The sequence below is a fragment of the Esox lucius genome, chromosome 19 (genome assembly GCF_011004845.1).
Source record: "Esox lucius isolate fEsoLuc1 chromosome 19, fEsoLuc1.pri, whole genome shotgun sequence".
Classification (NCBI taxonomy): domain Eukaryota; kingdom Metazoa; phylum Chordata; class Actinopteri; order Esociformes; family Esocidae; genus Esox; species Esox lucius.
In genome coordinates, this window is record NC_047587.1 from 22715556 (window position 1) to 22738835 (window position 23280).

The 23280-nt window shown below is 39.5% G+C and overlaps 2 protein-coding genes across 3 annotated transcripts in view; one reads left to right on the forward strand and one right to left on the reverse strand.

Moving 5' to 3' along the window:
- Positions 1-634: 634 nt before the first annotated feature.
- Positions 635-17726, forward strand: etfa (electron transfer flavoprotein subunit alpha). The gene is made up of 12 exons (XM_010896551.3): positions 635-750; positions 5673-5822; positions 5934-6015; positions 6137-6219; positions 10405-10504; positions 11344-11451; positions 11911-12012; positions 12088-12156; positions 13530-13612; positions 16062-16127; positions 16259-16339; positions 17390-17726. The coding sequence occupies exons 1-12, from the start codon at positions 712-714 to the stop codon at positions 17423-17425; spliced, it is 999 nt and encodes a 332-aa protein (XP_010894853.1). The 5' UTR covers positions 635-711; the 3' UTR covers positions 17426-17726.
- A 231-nt stretch (positions 17727-17957) lies between these two features.
- Positions 17958-23280, reverse strand: part of tmem266 (transmembrane protein 266) — a 54662-nt gene continuing 49339 nt past the window's right edge. For both annotated transcript variants that reach the window (XM_034288275.1, XM_034288276.1), the window contains one exon: positions 17958-23212. In XM_034288275.1, the coding sequence (XP_034144166.1) occupies positions 22572-23212 (641 nt within the window). In that variant the 3' untranslated portion in view covers positions 17958-22571. The remainder of the gene's footprint in view (positions 23213-23280) is intronic.

A 23280-nucleotide genomic window follows, 5' to 3' on the forward strand; every position in this document is an offset into this window, starting at 1 on the left:
CATGGTTCCCTTAACTGATTACAGAAGAGGCCCCAATCTTAGTAAAATAGTCAGTTGCAATGAAACCTAAACACAGGTCCCAAACAAACGCTCCTGACGCTTCTGTGAGATAGAAACTATCCCTGTGGCAATTATGCTAAGTGCAACAATACATGGATGTCCTGTGAGTTCTGACACCCTGAAAAATCTGGATAAAGATAGAATGTCAAAGACATTCAGTATATAAAAATTATATACTGTACGTTCTGCGCTGTCGTGTAGTATATACTTCTATCTGATGGTACGACACCTAGTGGTCTTTTTTTAGAATTTTACATCACCACAGCCAGGTGTCTGTAATTATCTTTGGCTCTCTTTGTAGCCTTCTCTGTCACATTATTGTTTATGGAGGCATTTCCTGATTTCTGAAATAGCTGAGCTATTTAAGACACATTCCAAAACACAAATATACGTACCACAACTTGGTATGTCAGTAGTACTCTAGCAGCTCCGAATTGGACTAAATCACAAAACCAAATTTAATTCATATGCATTTGTTCCATAGGAATGTCAAAGCAAAACCGAGGAATTAAATGCTAACGTTTCAGAACTATATTCTGAATTATATTAAGTCTCCCGTCATTCTCTGTACCAAACAGCGTTTTGTCTCGCGATGACATTCTACCGCTGTCTGGGTTCTTTGGAGTGGAGAGCATGAAAGACTAGTCAAATATGTACAGAGCTATCAATAAAACGTATTTCAAACAACTGGTAAGTAGCCTACGTTATAGACACATATTATTACATTAGATTACTAAGTCAAGTAGCTAACTATTTATTTGCAATGTGGCAAATGCATACATTACATTAAGCATAAATATAAGGTGTAGCCATAGGTTAACGACGATGCTAGCTAGCTACCCACTGCACTGTAGTTTAATATTATGCGTTGTTTAAACCAAGGATAACGTAAATATGGCATTGAGTGTTTATTTGAAAATGTAGATTGCCACAGTTTGAACATGTAATCATATTTGCACTGCTAAAATAATTTTCCAGACCATTATATCTAGCTACCTAAAAGGTTTGCTAGTTAGCTGTTAGCTAAAACAAGAGTAAACAAGAGTCGGTTACAAAACAAATATTATAGATATGTTTTTGAGGCAATCATTTTACAGATCTCCTGTAAAACAAATATTATGAAGACAATCTTTAATGTTTTCTTTTTGTTTCCCATTTCATGCTGAAATTAAAACAGTTTCTTTTGCAGTTACCTTGGCTAGATTTTTGGGCATGACCTCTAACTTACCTTTACTCTACAAAGGGCTGATTCGCTGTATTCTCGGACATAGATAGGGCTTGTTTTGAAACAAATGTAATTATATTTTGCAGAGGGGACTTATGTTGTAAATTGGGTTACACTTCCTAAAACAGGATTGACAAACACAATTATAGACTTACAAAATACTGTACATAAAGTATATATTTTAAAAGTACATATCTGAAACCTCTGGGAGGAACATTCACAGGAGAGTCAATGTTGCACCCAGAGGGGAGTGCTAAGTGAGTGATTAGTGGGAGTACTGTACCGACTGTTTAACTTCGGTCATATACTCCAGCCTGTGCTTTGGGTTGAAAGGAAAGAGTACCTTACCAGGTCAATTTGATTGCAACACCCAGACCTGTGTACCAACCAAGCTAACATAAACAACTTAGTGCCTGTGCTAACATATCCAACTTGGATATGTCCCATCACAAATGATGTGACAGTGAGCACATACACTCCATCAAGGTTAGGCATATTTTATAAAACTAACCAGTCTGTTAGCAAAAAGATCAACAGAAAAATTAAAAAGCATTATCCTGTTTACTGGATATAAATGAGGAAGACCCAGTCATGACAAAACAAACATTTGTATTTGTAAGGTAATTACCCAGCAGAGTTAACAAGTTTGCCAACATAATCCTTGATAATGCCTGCTGAAGCCAGCGCTAATGTTAAACATTTCAAAAGGTTTATTTGTCATTTGCAATAACAAGTTATGGCAATGGAATACTTGGTTTTCCTACTCCTGATAGTGCAGTTAAAAGTAATTCTAATATATAAAGAAGATAAAACAAACTATCAATAGTAACACTATACAAAACATGCATCAATAATAATTACTGTACAACAGTTGTGCAATGTTAAAGTGACAGGTGTTTGTGAAGTGATTGGCAATTGAGCATGATATAAAGTGACAGGTGTGCATGGGGCGGAGGAAAAAAACTCCCGTAGCCTGTTAGTTTTGGACAGAATACTCCTGTACCTTCTGCTTGACGGCAGCTTGGTAAACAGTCCATGGCATGGGAGGCTGGGATCTGTAATGATTTGTTTGCTCCTCCTCCTCTCTGTGTAGAGATCCTGCAGGGATGGCAGGCCAGACCTTGTGATGCGCTCTGCTGTTCTAATCACCCTTTGAGGTGCTTTATGGTCAGGATACAGCCGGTCAGGATACTCTCGATAGTGCATCTTTAGAAGTTGGAGAGTATCCTGGAATTCATGCCAAATCTCTTTAATCGGCATAGGAAGAAGAGCCGTTTCCTGGCCTCCTTCACTAAGATGTTAGAGTGATGAGACCAGGTCAAGTCATTGCCGATGTTGACACCAAGGAACCGGATGTTGTGAACTCTCTACTGCAGACCCATTGATGTGTATGGGGGCATGGTCTCCCCGCCGCTGCTTCCTGTGATCAACAATCATCTCCTTTGTTTTGCTGATATTGAGCTGGAGGTTATTATCCTGACACCACAAAGTCAGTGACCTTACTTTGTCTCTATAGGCTGACTCGTTGTTGTCAGAGACCTATGATGGCTCTGATGGTGGTGTCGTCAGCAGATTTAATGATGGTGTTGGAGACGTGGGTTGCCAGGCAGTCGTGGGTGAAGAGAGAGTACAGGAGGGGGCTCAGCACACAGCCCTGGGGGGAACCAGTACTAAGAGTCAGTGAGGAGGAGGTGGTGTTGCCCATCCGCAACACCTGGGGTCTGCCCGCCAGGAAGTTCAGGATCCATCTGCACATAGAGGGGTCGAGACCCAGATCCCTGAGCTTCACTGCTAGCTTGTGGGACACAATGGTTTTGAAGGCTGAGCTATAGTCAATGAACAGCAACATGTGTTCCTCTTGTCCAGATGAGAGAGTGTGGAGTGGAGGGTCCGAGCAATGGCATCCTCTGTAGATCTGTTATGTCTATAAGCAAACTGTTACAGGCATGGAGTCTGTGATGTGAGTTTTAACTAGCCGCTCAAAGCACTTCATGATGATTGGTGTGAGTGCTATAGGGCGGTAGTCATTCATGCAGAGGACTTTTTGCTTTTTTGGCACAGGAACAATGATGGACTTTTTGAAGCAGGTGGGGACCACTGACTGATGTAGCGATAGGTTGAAGATATCAGTAAAGACATCAGCCAGTTTGTCAGCACAGACCTTGAGAACACGGCTTGAGATGTTGTCTGGTACAGGAGCCTTGCGGGTGTTAATCCTTTTTAGGGCTTTGCAAACGTCTGCCCTGGTTGTAAAGGGCAGCCATCCTGGTCTATTTGAGTGTCCATGCCAGGCATGATGTTCTCAAAGCAAGCCTAGAAAGAGTTCAGTTCCTCTGGGAGAGAACCTGACACTTCCCCCGCAACGCCTGAATAGCCTTTATAGTCAGTGATGGTTCTCAGACCACTCCACATGTTCCTGGCATTGGAGTCGTGGTAGAGAGATTCTACTTTGACTCTATTGGCTTTTTGCAGTTTTTATTACCGGGATTTCTTATTTTCCTTGCTGCCGGAGTTGAATGCTGCAGTCCGTACCTTAAGCATACACGAATACCAAATAAGGGAACTGCTAGCTTTGTTAGAGATGTGTCTGTGAGCCTTCTAGAAGGCGTAATTGTGTAATTTGCCCCTGACAAAACAGTCCCATCCATTGGAGGTGATTGGTTGATTATTACTGTCATTCCAAAGTACTTGCCCTAATACAGTTGAATGGCAGCTGCCTTTTGTCCAGATATTGAAGGCCTAGCTCTAGCCAGTACTAGTTGACTGAGCTGCCTAGAGACCAACAAAGAAAAACATTGGATATCTCTTTTTTTCTTTATCTCTATTATATTATATATCTATTAACAGTTGTCTTTCAAACCCAAAACTGAAGAAATTGAATTAGAAGACCATTACAATAATTAAAAATATGAAATCCATACGAAAGGATTAAATACATTTATATATAGATTAACAAAAAAAATGACTAAATAATGCCCCCCAAAAAAGTAACCCCACCGACATATAGCCCACTTTGTCAAAGCACCATTTACCTTGAAATCATGGTACACAGCTCATTCAGGTGTGTCATAGCAAAGGAGGAGAGTACTTATGCAATCAGTATTTTTAATACAACTCCATTCCCAAAAGAGTTGGGATGCTGCGTCAAATGCAAATAAAAACAGAATGCAATGATGTGCAAATAATTTTCTTCCTTTATTTAATTGAAAATAGTACAAAGATAATATATAAAATGTTGAAACTGAGAAATTCTGTTTTTGGAAAAATCCTAGCCCATTTTTAATTTGATGCCCACCAACACATGTCAAAAAAGTTGGGGCACCTCTTTTAACAAAACTCTGTGTTTGGGAACTGAGGAGACCAATTGCTGTAGTGTTGAAAGTGGAATGTGGTCCCCTTCCTGCTTGTTGTAGGATTTTAGCTGCTCAAGAGTTCAAGGTCTCCTTTGCTGTATTTGTCATTTCGTAATGCACCAAATATTTTTGGTGCCTTCACAGAAGAGCAAGTCACCCATGCCATGGGCACTAATGTGCGCTGACAACAATCCAGATGTTCCCTGGAGGATGTGGTGTCCAAGATCCCCAAAAATAATCTTACATTTTGATTTGTCAGATCACAATTTTCCACATTGCCTTCTAAAATGAGCTTGGGCATAGAGAAGGAGCTAGTGATTTGTGGATGTTATGTATGGTTTCTTCTTTGCATGGTAGAGTTTTAACTTGCGTTGGTGGATGCTGCGATGTACACAATTATTAGCCCATTGCGTACAGCGATTACTCCAGATTCTCTGAATCTTTTAATGATATCGTGTACCAATAGGTGATGAGATCCCCAAACTCTTTGCAATTTTTGATTGTGATATGTTATTCTTCAATTGTTGCACTATTTGCCTGCAGTCTTTCACAGAGTGATGAACCCCTCCCCATCCTCACTTCTGACAGGCCCACCCTCTCTGGAATGATCTTTTAATGCCCAATCATGTTACTGACCTGTTGCCGATTGACCTAATTTCCAGTCTTTTGTTGCCTTTCCAGTCTTTTGTTGCCTTTCTGTCCCAACTTTTTTGAAACGTGTTGCTGCCATTAAATATAAAGTGAGCATGTATTTAGCAGTAAACAATAACATCTCTGTTTCAACATTTGATATGTTATCTTTGTATTATTTTCTGTTGAATATAAGTTTTAAATGATTTACACATCATTGCATTCTGTTTTTCTTTACGTTTTACACAGCGTCCCAACTGTTGGGGAAAATTAGAAATTGATTTAGAACACTTTGCAGATTAGATTTTTAACTTTAGGGACTTTCTTTGGGTTGATCAGTGGCAAAACTCCTGTTTATTTTGTATGTCTCTATTTATTTACAAATATATATTTTCCCTCTTAAGTCTGGTCTCCTCCAGCGGTTTCAAAGCACCTTGGTGATTGCAGAGCACAACAATGACAAGCTGACACCTATTACACTAAATGCTATCACTGCTGCAAAGAAGCTAGGCGGAGATGTGTCCTGTTTGGTTGCTGGAACAGACTGTACAAAGGTATGTTTAAGTCCTTAGTTCAGACAAATCACCTGTTGAGGATGGAAGATATCCTAAACAATGGCTGTTTCTCAAAGGGATTGATTTGCTTTATGTTGATCATATCTTTAGGTTGCACAGGAAATCAGCAAAGTCCTTGGTGTGAAGACCGTTCTAATAGCTCAAAATGATGCTTACAAAGGCTCTCTGCCAGGTATCCCTGTGTGAAGCAGATACAGACCTACAGATTCACAAAAGTGTTTTATACATATTTATTTTGCTTTTTTGTTATATTTGCATTTGGTGTTAATGTAAATATGTATGCCTTTCCACAGAGGAGTTGACTCCCCTTATTTTGGCAACACAGAAGCAGTTCAACTTCACTCATATTTGTGCTGGAGCATCTGCTTTTGGGAAGGTAAGACTAAAATACCCTTAACTTTGGTTAGGTCATCTTTAATTCCTTAATAGTGTTGGGCAATATTATTATAGATGTGTTTTAATTGTTTTACAGCCATCATTGATTGTGAATTATATGACAGATTATGCTTTTGTTGAGGGTCATGTACTATATACAGCCCAAATGCAATTTGCTGAAGTAGAGCCAAAACATCAAGATGTATCACTGTACAAAAATGGACTTGCATGTACAGTGGGGAGAACAAGTATTTGAGTATATGCAATGCAATAAAATGCAAATTAATGACTTAAAAATCATACAATGATTTTCTGTAAATTGTGTTTTAGATTCACTCACTGTTGAAGAGTACCTATGATAAAAATTACAGACTTCTACATGCTTTGTAAGTGGGAACACCTGCAAAATTGACAGTGTATCAAATACTTGTTCTCCCCACTGTATATATTTGCATGACCCTGGTCTAGCCTATTTTATATTTAGTCGTAGTGTGTACCACAGTTATTATAAACAGAATTGTAAACAAATATAACAAAGGGTCATGTTCACCCATTATATTCCTTTGTATCGCAACACTCACCATAGATTCAGGATAGAATAATTCTTTGGCATGGTTTCATCATAGGTGTTGTCAAATTTCTTTCCACACGGCACTTCCATTTAGGGCTTCATGTAGTTCAAAGCGTGAAAGTACGTTAACTCACCTGATGGCCTCCATTAGCTGATGCCTTCTTACTCTGTGGACAATGCTGGAGAATATGCATTGATCTTGGGGCCTCTAGCCAATAGTCAGGCTAGTGGCACAGTCAAGAATTTATCACATATATACAGAAGTGGTCAGCTTTGTGCTACAAGACCTCAGCGCTGCTATTTTTACATGTCTCCATATTTTCGATCAGAGCTGATCCTTCAAATTATTTTGGTATATATATATATATATATATATATATTTGTTTTACAGAGAATATTGGTTAACTTGCTGATTCAAGAACAAAGGTAAATAATTTATTTACCTTTGTTCTTATTTACTACAGGGCTAACATGATCCGCCACCACTGTTTCAGAATGTCAGCTGGCAACAAATATTGTGTAACGCATCAATTTAATCAATTCCATTTCCAAGGTTCTGAAATAAATAATTGTGAAGACCAAATACTTGATCAAATGGAGCCAATTTGATTTAATTGACGGAACGGTGCCAATAAATTTGTCTCCCATGTGCGTATGTAAAGTACCAGTCAAGTTTGGACACATCTTCTCATTCAAGGCTATTTCTTTAGTTTGACTATTTTCCACATTGTAGAATAATAGTGAAGGTATCCAGACTACACTGCTCCTAATTTAAGTGTTCCCTTAATTTTTTTGAGCAGTGCATGAAATAACACACAGTCATGTAGCAATCAAAACAAGTGTTAAAAGCCACAGGAAAGGAAGACCCAGAGTTACCTCTGCTCCAATGGATAAATTAATTAGTTACAAGCCTCAGAAATTGGCAATTAACTTCCCTCTGTGAAGCATGTTGGAGGAGGTGTGAAGGTGTGGGGTGCTTTGCTGGTGACACTGATTTGATTAGAATTCAAGGCACACTTTACCAGCATGGCTACCACAGCATTCTCCACCAATATGGCCTCCCATTTGGTTTGCACTTAGTATGACCATCATTTGTTTTTTAGGCTGGTCAATGACCCAAAACACATCGCCAGGCTGTGTAAGGGCTATTTGACCAAGAAGGAGAGTGATGGTGCTGCATCAGATGACCTTACCTCCACAATCATTCCAGCTTAATGCAGTTGAGATGGTTTGGGATGAGTTGGACCACAGAGTCACGTAAAAGCTGCCAAACAATGCTCATATGTGGGAGCTCCTGGAAGACTGTTCGAAAAGCATTCCAGGTGACTACCTCATGAAGCTGGTTGAGAGAACGCCAAGAGTGTGCAAGGCTTTCACCAAGGCAAAGGGTGGTTACCTAAAATATACTTGAAATCAATCAATTTTGATTTCTTTAACACTTTAGTTACCACATGATTCCATATGTTATTTTATAGTTTGGGTGTCGTCACTATTATTCTTTAATGTGGAAAATAGTAAAAATAAAGAAAAACCCTGGAATGAGTAGGTGTGTACACATGTTTGAGTGGTACTGTATACACTACTGTTCAAATGTTTGGGGTCACTTAGACATTTCCTTGTTTTTGAAAGAAAAGCAAAATGTGTGTCCATTAAAATTACATTACATTTATCAGAAATACAGTGTAGACATTGTTAATGTTGTTAATTAATATTATAGCTGGAAACGGCTGATTTGTGGAACATCCACATAGAGGCCCATTACCAGCAACCATCACTCCTGTGTTCCAGTGACATATTGGGTCTGCTAAAAGTTTCTTTTGAAAATGCTAATTGATCATGAGAAAACCCTTTTGCGATTGTTAGACCACTGAAAACTGTTGTGCTGATTAAAGATGCAGTAAAACTGTCTTTCTTTAGACTAGTTCAGTATCTTCAGCTTCAGTGTTTGTGGATTAATTTTCAGGCTCAAAATGTCCAGAAACCAATAATTTTCTTCTGGAACTCTACAGTCTATTCTTGTTCTGAGAAATGAAGGCTATTCCATGGGAGAAATTGCCAATATACTGAAGATCTGGGTCTCTGTACACAGTTTCCCTCTTACTGTAATAACAGCAGCGCTTTGCCGCTACTAAATTGTGATGCGTCGCCACAGAAAACCAGAATATATTTGTGAAATAAACCCCCCCCCTCAGCTGAGCACAGTTTACCTTGGCCCACAATTTACTGAGCATTAGAGAAGAGCAGCAACGTCATCAAGCTAGTGAGTGAGGTCAGGGAAACATAACTGGCTGTGTCTGTGCACTCGCATGTTTGTGTTGAACTGTCAGTAAGTGTCTTAGGGCTGCAACAATTAGTCAACATACTCCACAACCTCGATTATAAACATTAGTCGAACTCGGAATTTCAGTGTCGACGCGTCGTTCCAGAGATGTTCTTAAGGGGGGAGACAGTAATTTTGGCACTTTTCCCCTTAAGAATATTTCTGGTTGTTAATTTGTAACCAATGCAGTACAGGAAGTTCTGCGGGCAGTACCAGCAAAACAAGTTCAGTGCAAACACTAAAGCAGAGTTGAAATTTCACTGCAGCACTACAGTGATGCATGAACATCTTAAACGCAAGCACCCTGGAGCTGTGATGTCGGCTCTGGGTGGGTACGTTTTGGGACCATTTCGTGCTTTAGTCAACTAGCTATAATATTAGTATTGTAATGTTTGTATGTTTACCTGTCTGAAATCAAGGTCTCATGGATGGTGCTAGCTGAGAGAACGCTAGTTCAGTTGTTAGCTAACGCTTTAAGTGCAATATTAAATCATATTCATATGCTTCATGGGTCATTATTTTAATTTGCTATGGGAACTTATGTTATGTTAAGGCAGAGACTGGACAACTAGGTGACATTCACAGGTGTGCAGACTTGAGCAGGTTAAGTAAAACATTCACTGGAGCCCGGTACAGGAGCCCTGCCCACAGGAAGCAGAGATAGAGAGCGTGACAAAATTAATCGTTGACTAATCGAAAAAAGAATCAACGGATTTGTCGACCACCAAAATAATAATTAGTTGCAGCCCTAATTGCTATGACATTGATATAAAGAAGGTAGCCATTTTCTGAGCGACAACCAAAGGTTAGAAGCAAGCAAACAAAGTAACTGTCAACTTGATAGCTACAAGTGGCTACAAAAATGTGCATTATACCTCCAGCAAAACTATTTTCTACACCCTCTTTAACCCCCCAATACAACACAGTAATATACTGTCCATGGAATTCATATTGTCTCATTAGTTAGAAAGCTAGTGGCTTTTATTAATGTGTCTTTGAGGCGATGCATGAACAGTTTTAGAGAGTGGTTAATTGAGTGGAAGTACTCAGGTTATTATTAGGGAATGATGTTAAGACAGTATTGTCAAATTAAGTTGACAAGCAAGAGAGGCTGGTGTACATGGAGGACATTTTAGTATTTCATGCATCAAGCCTTTTGTGTTGTTGTTTTGGAGTTACCAATGTTGACCTCTTACAAACCTACTCAAAGTCTGCCTGCTTCTATTTATTTGTACTACTTTGACAGAACAATACAGATTTTATATCCTTTCTTATTAAAACCTTTTCTGTTGTAGAATTTGCTTCCCAGAGTGGCTGCTAAGTTGGATGTTGCACCTATTTCGGACATCGTTGAGATCAAATCCCCTGACACATTTGTCAGAACCATCTATGCTGGTAACTAGAGCCTATTACATAATGAAGGTTTTAAAATACTTTTATTCTGTACGTTTTTATTGCTATTTCACAATAATTTTGGTCGTTCTTGTAGGGTCAATACAATGTATTTTATCCATCCTGTTCCTCCCAACACAACAATAGAATCACAGATAGTCTCATGTTTACATCCATCAACAGTTTCCTTCCTGTCCTGCAGTAGCAGTTGTTTGTCTGGGTGGTTTAATAATCCACATGATTTATCAGTTATTGTTACTCATCTCTCAGCCACTGCCATTTGTTATGGGGACAAAGGGAGGGGTCATTTAAAAATTAATGTAAATCCCTACTTTTTCACACAGTGCATGTGATTTGATATGCAAGATTTGCTTCCTGACCTAATTTAGGCTTGTCTAAATATGGGGTGAATACTAATGCAACAACTCTATTTTCATAATTTAATTAATATATATATATACTTTTATTTTCCCTTTGAAATTACAATCTTTTGTACAGGTCTATCACAGAAAAAACACTTTCAATTACATTTTGTACTTTCATCCTGAATCGCTAGCCGTTAAAAAGCCTTAACCCTTAGACGTCAGCTCTGTGACAGTCAGAAAATAAGAACTCCATTGTAAAAGTCAACGAGCGGGAGAAGGTGGTATGTCTTGCGTCTGCGCAAAACTGATCATCTACACTGCTAAGTAGTAGTTGGTGTCAACATAATAATCTCTAATCAAGATGAGGTGTTTATTACTCTCGGGTCTGAGCGCAAACGAAACTCCAGTGTTTGCCCGAGCCTTTATAAGAGTGTATGTGGTTTACAGTATGTGTTAGAATTTCTGCCTTATTCACAGGTAATGCCCTCAGCACTGTCAAGTGTAATGAAAGTGTCAAAGTTTTCACCATCAGAGGAACATCCTTTGAGCCTGCTGGGGAGGGAGGCAGTGCTACATCTGAGGAAGGTAGTTTCAACCAAATGACTGTAATGTTAATGAGTCTGAACAGTCAGGTTTCTAGCAATAAGGAAAAGCCATGTGGAGAATCAGACAGCTCATTATAAGTTGTTATTGACACCCTGTTTGGGCTCACATGTATGTTAATATCGCATGAACTAGCAGTGCCGATGTATTTAACTACTGCGATAATGTAATTAAGAGAGACAAGTGCTATAATGCAAATGTTTGTTTTCTGTAATCCTTTGGAGATGAAATATCAAAAGGATATAGTTTACTTGTCAAAATACTGTTGCCCTATAATATCATTTACATTCTTGCTAAACTAACCAATCTGTCTATTATTCTTTATAATAATATCCTGTCTGAATACATTTTCTCAGGTTATGTTATAAGCAAAGAAACTTGTGGCTGACTATTGTCAAGTTTATCGAAGTATAGTTTTTTCATCAGTTGTGTTTTTTTCAGTTGCTCCTTTGGCTCCAGTTGGGATGTCGGAGTGGCTGGAAGCAGCCTTGACCAAGAGTGACCGTCCAGAGTTGACCAGTGCTAAAGTTGTGGTGTCTGGAGGTAAAGGCTTACAAGGTCATACTATTTTCCTTTAACATTAATTGTCAATAAGATATGACTGTCTCATCTTTTTAGGAAGGGGCCTGAAAAGTGGAGACAACTTCAAGTTGCTTTATGACCTTGCTGACAAAATGAATGCTGCAGGTATGTGGGTAATTAGAATGACAAAATTAGACAATGTTTTGATTATTTTATATAAAATTAATTAACTTTAACTGCGTTCCTAAAATGGATCCAAGTTCTATACAGGGGCCTGATAGAATTCTCTGCATTCAGTTATTGTCACCCCAATTGAAACTTCATAGAGGGATGCAGGGCAGTGGTTAACTTTTTCTGCTGCTTTTTGTGCTGGTTATTTTTTGCTGCTGTTTTTGGTCTGGCTCACAGGGTTTCACATTGCAACACGTGGTAATAATGCTTGAAACAGTTCACATAAAATGTCTATATATGAAAGTTTCCTATTTAGCCAAACCCCATTCTAATAGTACAATCATACTTTACTTAAACATTCTCAAGACATATAATTAGAATAAAAGCAGCTGTTTGCCCAAATGGATGCACTTTTTTTTTTTATCAGAGCAGCTCCCACTTAGGAATAGTAGTTTGAAATCAGTAAAATTCTATATTTAAAACATCTCCCCTTTCTTAGACAATTTCAAGGCAAATTAAAATATTTTCATCCCTGCATTGCTTTACTTACTCCAGAATATTCTCATATTCACACCATAGTTATTTTATAAGCAATTGGACTCTAATTTCAACTCATTCACCAGGGATTATAAACCACATGGGTAAAAACACCTCTAAGCTTAAAATGAAGGGAGTAAGAAAACATGAGCACAGGTCCCGTCCAAAGCTTCAGCCCCACCTACCCAAACTTGTTATTTGTTGTGAGTTGTTTTTCTGAAGAAAAAACTCTTGAATGTGAGTTCAAGCATTGTGACCAGACCCTGTGCTTTTCCCCAAGGTCCGCAAGACTATTGGGCCGCTGATATCCAATCTCTCATGTTTGGTCTTGATGTTGCTCCTGCGTCATTTCAGCTGGCTTTGAATAGATCTTGAGATCATCCTTTCTCTATTGGCGGTTCGATCTTGTCGCCTGTAAACCTCTATAAGTCAGTTTATAATCAAAATCCAATTATACATAGCGCAATCTATATCTGAAAGCAAATGAAGGTAAATTTTTACCTGAAGCGTATGTCACTCCTGCTCCTGATGGTGAGGCTGTCCTTCTCTAACATTGATAATACCCTTGAACAATGCAGAGCTGGAAACCCATACCATAGCAGATCAATATATATAAGGAAATAGGGTCTTCCTTTTTTTCCCCAGTCTTTTTTTTTTTTATGAAATGTATTTTACATTCTGTATTTTCATGATTATGTGAAAAAAAGAACAAAAATCAAAAGTATTATTATTATTATTATTATTATTTTTTACTTGTTCTATAATAAATATTTGTATAGGACTCTTTTTGCCAAATGAGTACTGTAGGTTTGTATTGATTCTCCCCACAGTTGGTGCTTCCAGAGCTGCTGTGGATGCTGGATATGTCCCCAATGACTTGCAGGTTGGACAGACTGGCAAGATAGTGGCCCCTGTAAGTTACAAACTCTAGGACATTTGACATACATTCAGTTCTTTGATAGGTGACATGGTGGTCCAAATAGTATCTCCCTTGTAATAATATTGCAATCAATCAAGTTAAAAAGAAAATCCAGAGTTTTTGACAGATTAAAACCCATGCTGCAGAAGTATACAGTATATGCACTGGGGACAACGGGTAATACTTAAGACAATTATTTTGAAAATGTGACGATAACATGAGTTACTCACCCAGTATCTATGATCCATTTCAACTTGCCTACAGTTTTACAAATGCCTGTTACCAGAGTTGATAACACAATTCCTGAAATTCAGTGTTCCAAAGATGGATCCCTTTGCCCTTTAAAAAGGTTAAATTTCCATTATCAAGTTCAACCGGGATATCCCATCTCTAATTATCCACACATTAGACTCCATCAAATGTAGTTAGTGGCACATATAGGCTTTTAAATGATTTAGCTGATCCATTAGAGTGCAGTGGTTTTCTGCTCCAGACCAAGCCTTTCTGTCCAAATTAGGTATTGCAAATGTTTTGACATTGATGATGTATTAAATGTCATAATTGCAGTATTTTGTTCCTGATTATATTTTTGTAAATCTGTTGATAGTTCTGACACACATCACTGAGGTTTAATGTAAAAATATTCAGTCTTATAATAGTTTTATCATCTTTAGGCAGTAATAAAATCGTTTTATACTATATACTTTTGACAATTTCCATGGAAATTCATTTTGTGATGTCAGCATATTACAAATACACAACTAGTATATATAACATGAGGTATGGAAAACGGGGAAGTATTCCATGTATTTCATATATTCAAAGTATCTGAGGCCTCTGTACCCATGTTCATTTATAATTTTTAGTGCTGTCAAACTTAAAATAATGAATCTCATAATATTTTGTAGTTAATCGCAATCTTAGAATGAATTAACATTTGGCCCTAAATATTTTTTGGGTAAAAAAACTGCGTATTATTTTAAAGCACTTAATTAAAACACTGTGACACGGAAAAAGGATTATAACCTCTGGCCGCATCTTTCTGTTGCACATGACAGAGTATGTGGCCTACTGGAGAGTTTTTCCTTACGTACTGTAGCAAAACCAATTGTCATGTAAATCCTAACTTTACCTGACAATAGCAAAAATATAACAGTTGCTGTGCTAGCCAACTCTGCTAACTTTAATGTGCAATATTTAGCTAATGTTAGCTAGCATACCATGCAGACCATGCAGGTAGCTAACTAATGCTGACTGGCTAACCTGCAAATATCTCTTTGAGATGTGCTACTATACCGCTTACCCTTATATAAATAAACGATACACTGCAGACTGTAACATATTTGTTATGCAAGAAGTCCTCTATGTAAAAAGATATTCATCACCCCTTTTTTCCCCACTGTTTTTTGTCAACAGCACCAATTAAATACAGTCAAACCAGCATGTAAAGAAATGCACACATGATAGACTAATGGAAGTCTATCAAGTCATCCCTATAAATAAACGGTGCACCACAAAAAAGAAACATTTGTTAATAGTGACACAAATTTACAGTGTTAAGCATTTTAAATTAATCTCATGCATTAATTTTGACAGCAATAATTTGTTTTATTGCTGTGACAACTCTTCTGTCATCCACTGTAACAGTCTTGCTTTGCCTTGTGCATTCCTTTTTTAAATTATGTTCCCAACTGTTGTTTTTGGAAAGCCTAAGGTTTTTGCCATGTTTTGGCCTCATAATGGCTTCCTTGACGCTCAGTGACACGTTTGTTTCTTATCAACAATTCAAGTTGTTTATTTGTAAACTCCATATCCTCTTATTTCATTCAATGGCCTTTGTGCCCTGGCATATGGCCTTTGTGCCCTAAAATGATGAAATTCCAAGCCTGTTAGTGTTAGTTTAATAATGTTATAAAAGCTCTTTCCATACAATGATATTTTAGAACCACAGCACACAGCATGTCTGGAAATGTTTTACTCTGCTGGGATAGCACACTTGTGGGACAGAGCAGTGGCTCTTATGGCGAAATATTGGTCCTGCTAGTCTAGTAGATTGGTGCTTGTAAATTGATGCTCTGCTCCCCTGAAACTACTCCTATAACTTTAAATTGCACTGAAATATTCATACGGCAGTGCATTAAGCTGAAAGCCATTGTTTTTCCCAGACGTGCGGTAGAAGCTTGGAAGGTCTCACACTCTGCTACACCATGCCCAGTACTCCCTCAAAGTGTCCGCCCCAGAACAGCTCCATCCTCTCATAGGGATCATCTTAAGCGTTTCTGGACATTGTGCTATGGAGATTCAGTCAGTTGCCTTCAGTATTGTTCTGCTGTAAGCTCACGTGTTAAGCATCTTGATCTGTCTGTATCTACATAGATGTGGCTGTGCATCAGTTCTTGTGTTATGTCGGTAATGAATGTTTGTCCTCTTGTTCTGTCTGCAGGAGTTGTATATCGCTGTTGGTATCTCTGGAGCTATACAGCATCTGGCGGGGATGAAGGACAGCAAGGTACAGTTAGCATTCTTGCTTGTTTCCTGCCTGGCCCTTGTTGCCTGACTGCCTAAATGTTCTGCAGTGTGTATGTGGTGGACTGAGACGGACATGCATTATTCTAAATGTTATTTTGCTTTGCTGTGGAGATCATTGTGGCCATCAACAAGGACCCAGAGGCCCCCATCTTCCAGGTGGCTGACTATGGCCTGGTGGCGGATCTGTTCAAGGTGAGATAGGAGGCCGGATGTCCAACACTGTGCTGAACACTGTGCTGAACACTGTGCTGAACACTGTGCTGAACACTGTGCTGAACACTGTGCTGAACACTGTGCTGAACACTGTGCTGAACACTGTGCTGAACACTGTGCTGAACACTGCTAAATACAACAAGAGACCCAGACATGAAAACAGTGACAGTCAGTATTGTGTCAACGATTTACCTGGCCCGTTAAACGAAACAGTGTTTTTTCCTCTTCAATAAATTAGCATTTGAAGTGCAGAATTAATCATGAAGTGAGTTGTGCCCAGAGCCTGCTGCTGTGTAGCAATGCAACCAACACCCTCATTCAAACCATAAACAGAACTTCATGGTTCCCTTAAGTGGCGTGATGTAAGTTGTCAGGATTGGGCCAGCACTTTACATGCTCAGCTGCCCTCTAGTGTCTGGCTGGCACATATGGCCAGTGTGCCAGAGGGTTGGCGCACTTTTGAACAAGAGGTACTTTGCTTTCTGTGAAAGAGGAGCTTTTATTTTCATGCGTGTCCTGTTGTTCATCTCTTATTTCCGAAGGCTGTGGCGGTGCGTGAGAGGCCCAGGTGTTCTGGGTAAACTCTGTAAAAGTGATTGGTAATGATAGCTTGTGGCAGCAGAGTTGTGACCTGCTGGTTATCAGCTTACGTGTGGTCACTCCTCAGATAACTGATTAAAATTCATGGGCTTTCTCCTCTTCCTTCAAATGAAAACTGATCACTAAGGAAACACTTGACTTGGGTGCTACTGGTGTAGCTTGTCAGTATGTACTTCCCCACTCTTATCCTTTATCGCTTACCTTTCAGGTTTGAACTCATTTCTAGGAACTGGTTTCAGGCTGGGTATCTGTATAAGCAGTGTGACACCTGCTGTTAAAAAATATGATATGTTGTCATCCCAGGATTGTGCCAGCAATATGTTTTACTTCTCTAAAAGCTAAAGAAAAGATCCATGTTAAGTTTCTATCTAGATTTGTTTTTGATTAGAGGGTGTGTTGTAACCATCTTACACTTCTTCCTCCCACCAGGCTGTCCCTGAGATGACTGCAGCATTGAGCAAATGAGACCACCGTTCCCCCTCTGTTACCTGGGTATCAGCAGTAGTCTCACAGTTCCAACTCTCCTAACACCTCTGCCTTAAACAGTCTGGAGCTACTATTCTGTAGTAATGGTGTCATCACTTTCTGTGAATGGAAACAGAACATTGCTCTTAGTTGGCTGATTGTCGGTTTTTGTACATCCGTATGAAAAGCCACCAGAACGTTGTGCTTACATAAAGCAAGTAAAATGTGTGTCCTTATTAGTGCATCGTTTGTAATGTATTTAACATAGCATCACAATAAAGGTCATCTTGTGAAGTCTAAACCTGCCTCCTCACTAATTCACTTTTAACATGTATAGTGCTGTGAGGAAGTACGTCCACTTGTCTAGGGCTGTTAAAGTAACAGTATTACCACCAAACCAGCAGACATGAGTCACTACCAGAGTCAGATTCCACTTGACCTCTGTAATTGCCTCCTATTTTGCCCTCTGTTCTGGAATGGCAGTACTGTGTTGGTCGTGGTGTTGGTAGGAGTAACACACAGGGTACTAATGGACTGGTAGTTAGAACTGTATTGTCCTTCTAATCATACCAACATCAGAAATCACCTCACAAACGTGACTGTGTTAATATGAATCATGACAGGAATGTAAAATCATCATGGCATCATTTATCTCCTGGAAAATGAAACATTTTTGTATTGCCTTTTGAGTGTTCACTGTGTTATGCTATGTCCCCTAAACATTAAATCCTGAAGGCTGGGACAGAGCGTAGACCTGCTGCTGGTTCATAGATCACAACTGGCCCGTTTTAATGAAAGGCTGGAATTAACATTAACATACAGAATGTTTCCATCTCATGTCCCTTTCTCTTTCAGTAGTTTCTGGAGCAGAAGGGGGTTTATCAGGGAGATGGGTTTCTGAAATGGGAATGTTGATATCCCTGAACCGATTTCACTTGGGTTTCAGTGTTGTCTGTTTCCTAATGAAGCACTCTAACTTAGAGAAGCATGGTTGCATTCAGAGTGTGAACAAAATATCACCTGTGGTTGATGTGTTGAGTAAAATGTGTTCTCGTAAGAACAGACATGCAATCCAGAGTTTTGATTGCCTCTGCTGCTAAAAACCAAATAAAAAATAAATCAAATGCCAATATTAAGCATTATTAGGACAGAATGTTATCTCTTGAGAGAGCAGCAAGCAAACTATCATACCTCCTCACACAAAAATGTGCCCCTTTTGCACTTGCCGTGATGCATAATGCTAATATGTCCTTTTCAAATACATTTTCTTCACATGTTTAAGACATGCTGAAAATAATTGTTTTATTGTGATAGTAAAATTATGAATAGGTTTAATATAGATTTTAAAACATTGATATTCCTAATGTGCACATCAAGTACTTGTATGTTTGGAAGCCTGGGGATACTAAATGTGTTAATGGTGATTTACCATAAGCCAAGCACTAATTTGCATGAGAATTACATTCTGACAAATTGTCATGACCACCTCTTCCCTAACTACACCCCCTTGAAAGATTGGACATGGATATTTGATCTTAATTTTTATACTTTTCAAAGTTTAAAGTAATTTTTAACACAAACTGATATTTGGCAATAATTTATTTCAATTATACAGAAATTCTATTTCCTTGTGGGGAAAAACTTAGTGAACTCCTTCATTTATTTCCCAATCAGGTGCACTAAAACGGATTAAGATCATCAGATTAACTATTAGGGTAGTGTTTTACAGAAATATAAGACGTTTTATTTGAACTTAACCTTACTGGTGTGTTGTAACACCTCATGCAAGAACAGAAGAGTTCTCTGAGGCCCTGAAAATAATATTCTCATGACTATGTATTCTATGCATATGACCATTAACAACTACAAAACTATTCCCAATTAGAAGTCAAACATTCCACTGTCTGAAGGATGATCTACAAATAAAGAACATTCCATACACGTGAGAATATATCTGGGACATCCAACAGCTGAATGAAGAACAATACCACCGGAGCAATTTTCAATCAAGTCCAAGTTCTTTAGCTGCAAAGCTAGGTGTTATTTTTGTTGATTAAAAAAACATTGCTTTTGATCAGAGAAAAACAAAATCTTTGTGGTGGGACATTATGGTTTGGGGCTGCCCCAGGGCCTTGGAAGCTAGCTGTCACTGAGTCAACCATTCTTCCCATTGTACCAGAATACTTGAGTATAATGAGGCCACTTATTCAAATTTTTTTTTTTGCTGAATTGGCACAAAACAGCACTAAGATCCAAAAGGAAAGATTTAAGCAATAGCCCAGTCAAATTAGTTCTACATTAAATAATACAAATAATTTCATCCAGTTAAAGTGGGCTGTACATGCTACCCTGAACAAAGATATAAATGCAGTATGTATTGTTAGTCCTCTATTTCTTGAGCTATGACTTTTCCCCCTATTTTGTTTACAAAGTTGTTTACATCCCTGTTGGTGAGCATTTCGCCTTTGCAAGATAATCCTTCCACCTGACTGTGTGGCATATCAAGAAGCTCATTTGGATCGTGATCATCAAACAGGTGCACCTTATGCTAGGGACTATCTAAGGCCACTTAACTGTTCTGAAGTTTTGTCTCAACAGTGTGAAGTTTTGTCTCAAGTGTGAAGTTTTGTCTCAACACAATTCCACAGATGTCAGATGTTTTGAGGGAATGTGTAGTTGGTGTGATGACTGCAGGAATGTCCATAGCTGTTGTACCAGAATGTAATGCTTATGTCTAGGATAAGCAACAAAATGTAAAATGTCATTTTAGAGAATTTGGCAGTTCTTCCAACTGGCCTTACAACCACTGACTGCATGTAACCATGGCAGTCCAAAACCACCATGCTTCTTCCTCTGCAATATTGTCTGTGACCAGATTGGACAGCTGATGACATTCCTGCACATTTGTCAAAACATGGTATCTGTAGATAGTGTTGAAGTAATCAAATCCATGTCCATATATACAGTGCCTTGCAAAAGTATTTAAACCCTGACCAGTTCTCTCATTACTGAATGACATTACAATACAAATGCAATACACTGAAATGTTGTTCTGTTTATTTCATTTTAAAACACAGGTGTATAGCTCCCAGTATACTGGCCCAACTGCAGTCAGGAACTTGCTTCAGTCTGCCAAAAATAAGGATGATTCTGAGGAAATGTATTTTTCTTCAGTGTGAAAATGATCCCAAGCAATTTTTAGTAGCTAAAGGAAAAAAAGAAGAATGTCCTACAGTGACCCAGTCAAAGTCCAAGTCAAAGATTTTGTGGATCTATTTGAAAATGGAATTCCACAAGTGTCATCCAACAAACCTGAACAGCCGTGAGCAAATCTGCCAAGAAGTATGGGCCAAAATCACTATAACTGGGACACTGAAGTGGCTTTTGAACAGAAATTTGAAAATCCTACAATGTTGCTTTGGTCTTGTACTTGGAATCATTGTGCTGCTTAATGATGCTGCCACCACTTCAGCAATTTCCTTCCAGGCTTATTTTTTTTAGTAGACTAAAACTGGTTCTCTTTTTTCTTCATCCTTTTTCCCTTCACTGAGAAACATGCCTATAGCATGATGCTGCCACCACTATAATACAATGTTGGGAATGTAAGCTCTATCTTAGTCTGATTAGACGGGGGAAAAAAAATCTCACATTGTAGCTGGTTCTTGTGCTTTCTCAGTGACAGTTTTTTTTCTTGTCACCCTCCAAAACTGGCCTGTTTTATGCAGAGCTCTTGATATGATTGATTGATTGACCAATTTTCAGTATTTCAAAAGCTTTTTTTAGCTGGAAAATGTGACAGTAACTTTAACGGTTCACAGGTGGGGGCCAATGGTGAGGTAACTGAGTCCTTGTTAGGTCAGTATCTTTAATTGTTGTAATCTGGGAGCTTCCACAGCCCAGAGGTTTAATACTTATGCAAACAACATATTTCCCAGTATGAAACCAATGTCACTGTACAATCATTTCTTTCAAGTATCAGCGTTTTAAAATCAAATAGTGTCAAACAGAACAAAGTGTCAATGAACTATTTGTAATTTAGTAAAATGAGAGAATTAGTTGGGAATGCTTTAGCAAGTCACTATGTATGTATATAAAGAATACAACTTTTCAGGTGGTGTATTTCCTCACAGCACTGTTGCCTCTTGGTATCGGTAATCAGACTGAATGTATATGGCATGACGTTGATCATTTTTGCCATATACTCTTTGATAAATACTTTTCATTATCTATTTTTTAAATGCTTTTTGATATTAAAGTGCACAGAATTAGTTTGCTTTCTATAAAGCAGATCTGTTTAAAGGTTCATGCTAAATACTCTTTTCTGACCAACAACTACTCCAGATGCAATTCCAAACCCCTCGAGATTTGGGAGCTGCAGTGTCCCTTCATCACTTACGTGTCTGGCTTAAAAATATTTCACTGAGCTTTTTGTCGTCATGTAAGTTGAATACAAATTTGAGCATTGATAATATAGAAAGACAAAGGTAAGAAATAAGCTGAGAACAGAGCTCAGTACATTTGAAAAGAGGTAAAATGTACCCTGCAGCAAGCTGATCAGAGAGGACTGCACTTAACGCCGAGGTCTGGAGACACCAGGCTGACATTTACTGTGGTTTGTTTGTAAAATGTCTGATGTGGGGTGGCTCATAGATCAGAAATAATATGATTGCCAGCTATTGTTTTGTGATAAGTTCAGTGCCTCCGATCCTTAAGCATGTAGCATATTTTGGAGAAACACACCACCCAGTTCACCCCACACCCAGCCCTGTCCGCATCATTTAATAATATCACATGTAAAAGCACGAGAGCCAGGAACAGTTCTGCAGAGCCCTACTGTCTCAGATCTTGGGCTAATGCTCCATTGCTGGTTGCTTTTGGTGAAATGTTCATGTTATATGTGTTGATTCCTGATAGGTGTTCAATGCCTACTCGCTACAAAGCTTTTCCCGGTCGTACATGGATGATGTGTGGTGCCGGCAAAGCTGCCAATTCACAGTTCCACGGTGCTTTTAGACATTAGGAGGATTGCTGTATGCCAGTGGCGTAGCCCTCGGACCACATGTCTTTAGTCTAACTCAACAACTTTCAAGGTGAGGAATGAGTCATTGCTGGCTATGAGACCCTGGACCACCCCCACGCCCCTTCCCTATGTCTCGGGCATGCAGCTGACAGGGGAGTCAGCCTGAGAAAGCCGGTACTTCTCCTCTAGGAAGGACTCGCTGGCCTGCAGGTGGATGAGGGGCTTTGTGTGGAATCCTCCCCGGCTCTCCTGATTCCTCCTGTTATAGATGTTGAGCCTGTGCTCCAGCTCGGGGCTGGACTTGACGGAGCTGGCAGGGCTGGGCGGTTTGAGGTTAACCGGGTCCAGGCCCTTCTGGCGTAGACAGGAGTCCTGAGATAAGGAGGAGAGCAGCTCCTGCACCACGGCGTTGGGGTGTCCCCTGGGTTCAGGCTGCGCGCCCAGGGCCAGGGGGCTGCAGTAGGGCGGAGGGTAACAGCGCTGGCCGCTGTAGGAGTCCGTGGAGGTGGAGGCCTCTCGGACGGTGGAACTGCAGTCGGCGGCGGAGCCCAGGGTGTGGCTGCTGACGCTGTGCTGGTGGGCACTGAAGCTGGAACGGGAGGCGCTGGTGTGGGAGGCTTCGCTCACAGAGCTTCCCGTGCGCTGCAGACGGCTGGAGGCGGCGTCCGCACTCACCAGGGAGGAGGGCAGCTGGCTGGGGTTATTGGGCAGGTGCACGTCTATGGCTGCAGTGGTGATGACCCGGGCAGGGTCTGGAATCCCGACATCTACAGTAATCACGTACACCTTGGACTCAGCACAGGAGTGGTCCTCGAGGGAAGTGTACCAAACAAAA

Coding starts and splice junctions, on each gene's coding strand:
- etfa (XM_010896551.3), top strand. CDS start 712: ATGTACAGAGCTATCAATAAAACGTATTTCAAACAACTG. Junction 10,505..11,343: donor TGTCAGAACCATCTATGCTG/GTAACTAGAGCC, acceptor CCTTATTCACAG/GTAATGCCCTCAGCACTGTC. Junction 13,613..16,061: donor CTGGCAAGATAGTGGCCCCT/GTAAGTTACAAA, acceptor TTCTGTCTGCAG/GAGTTGTATATCGCTGTTGG.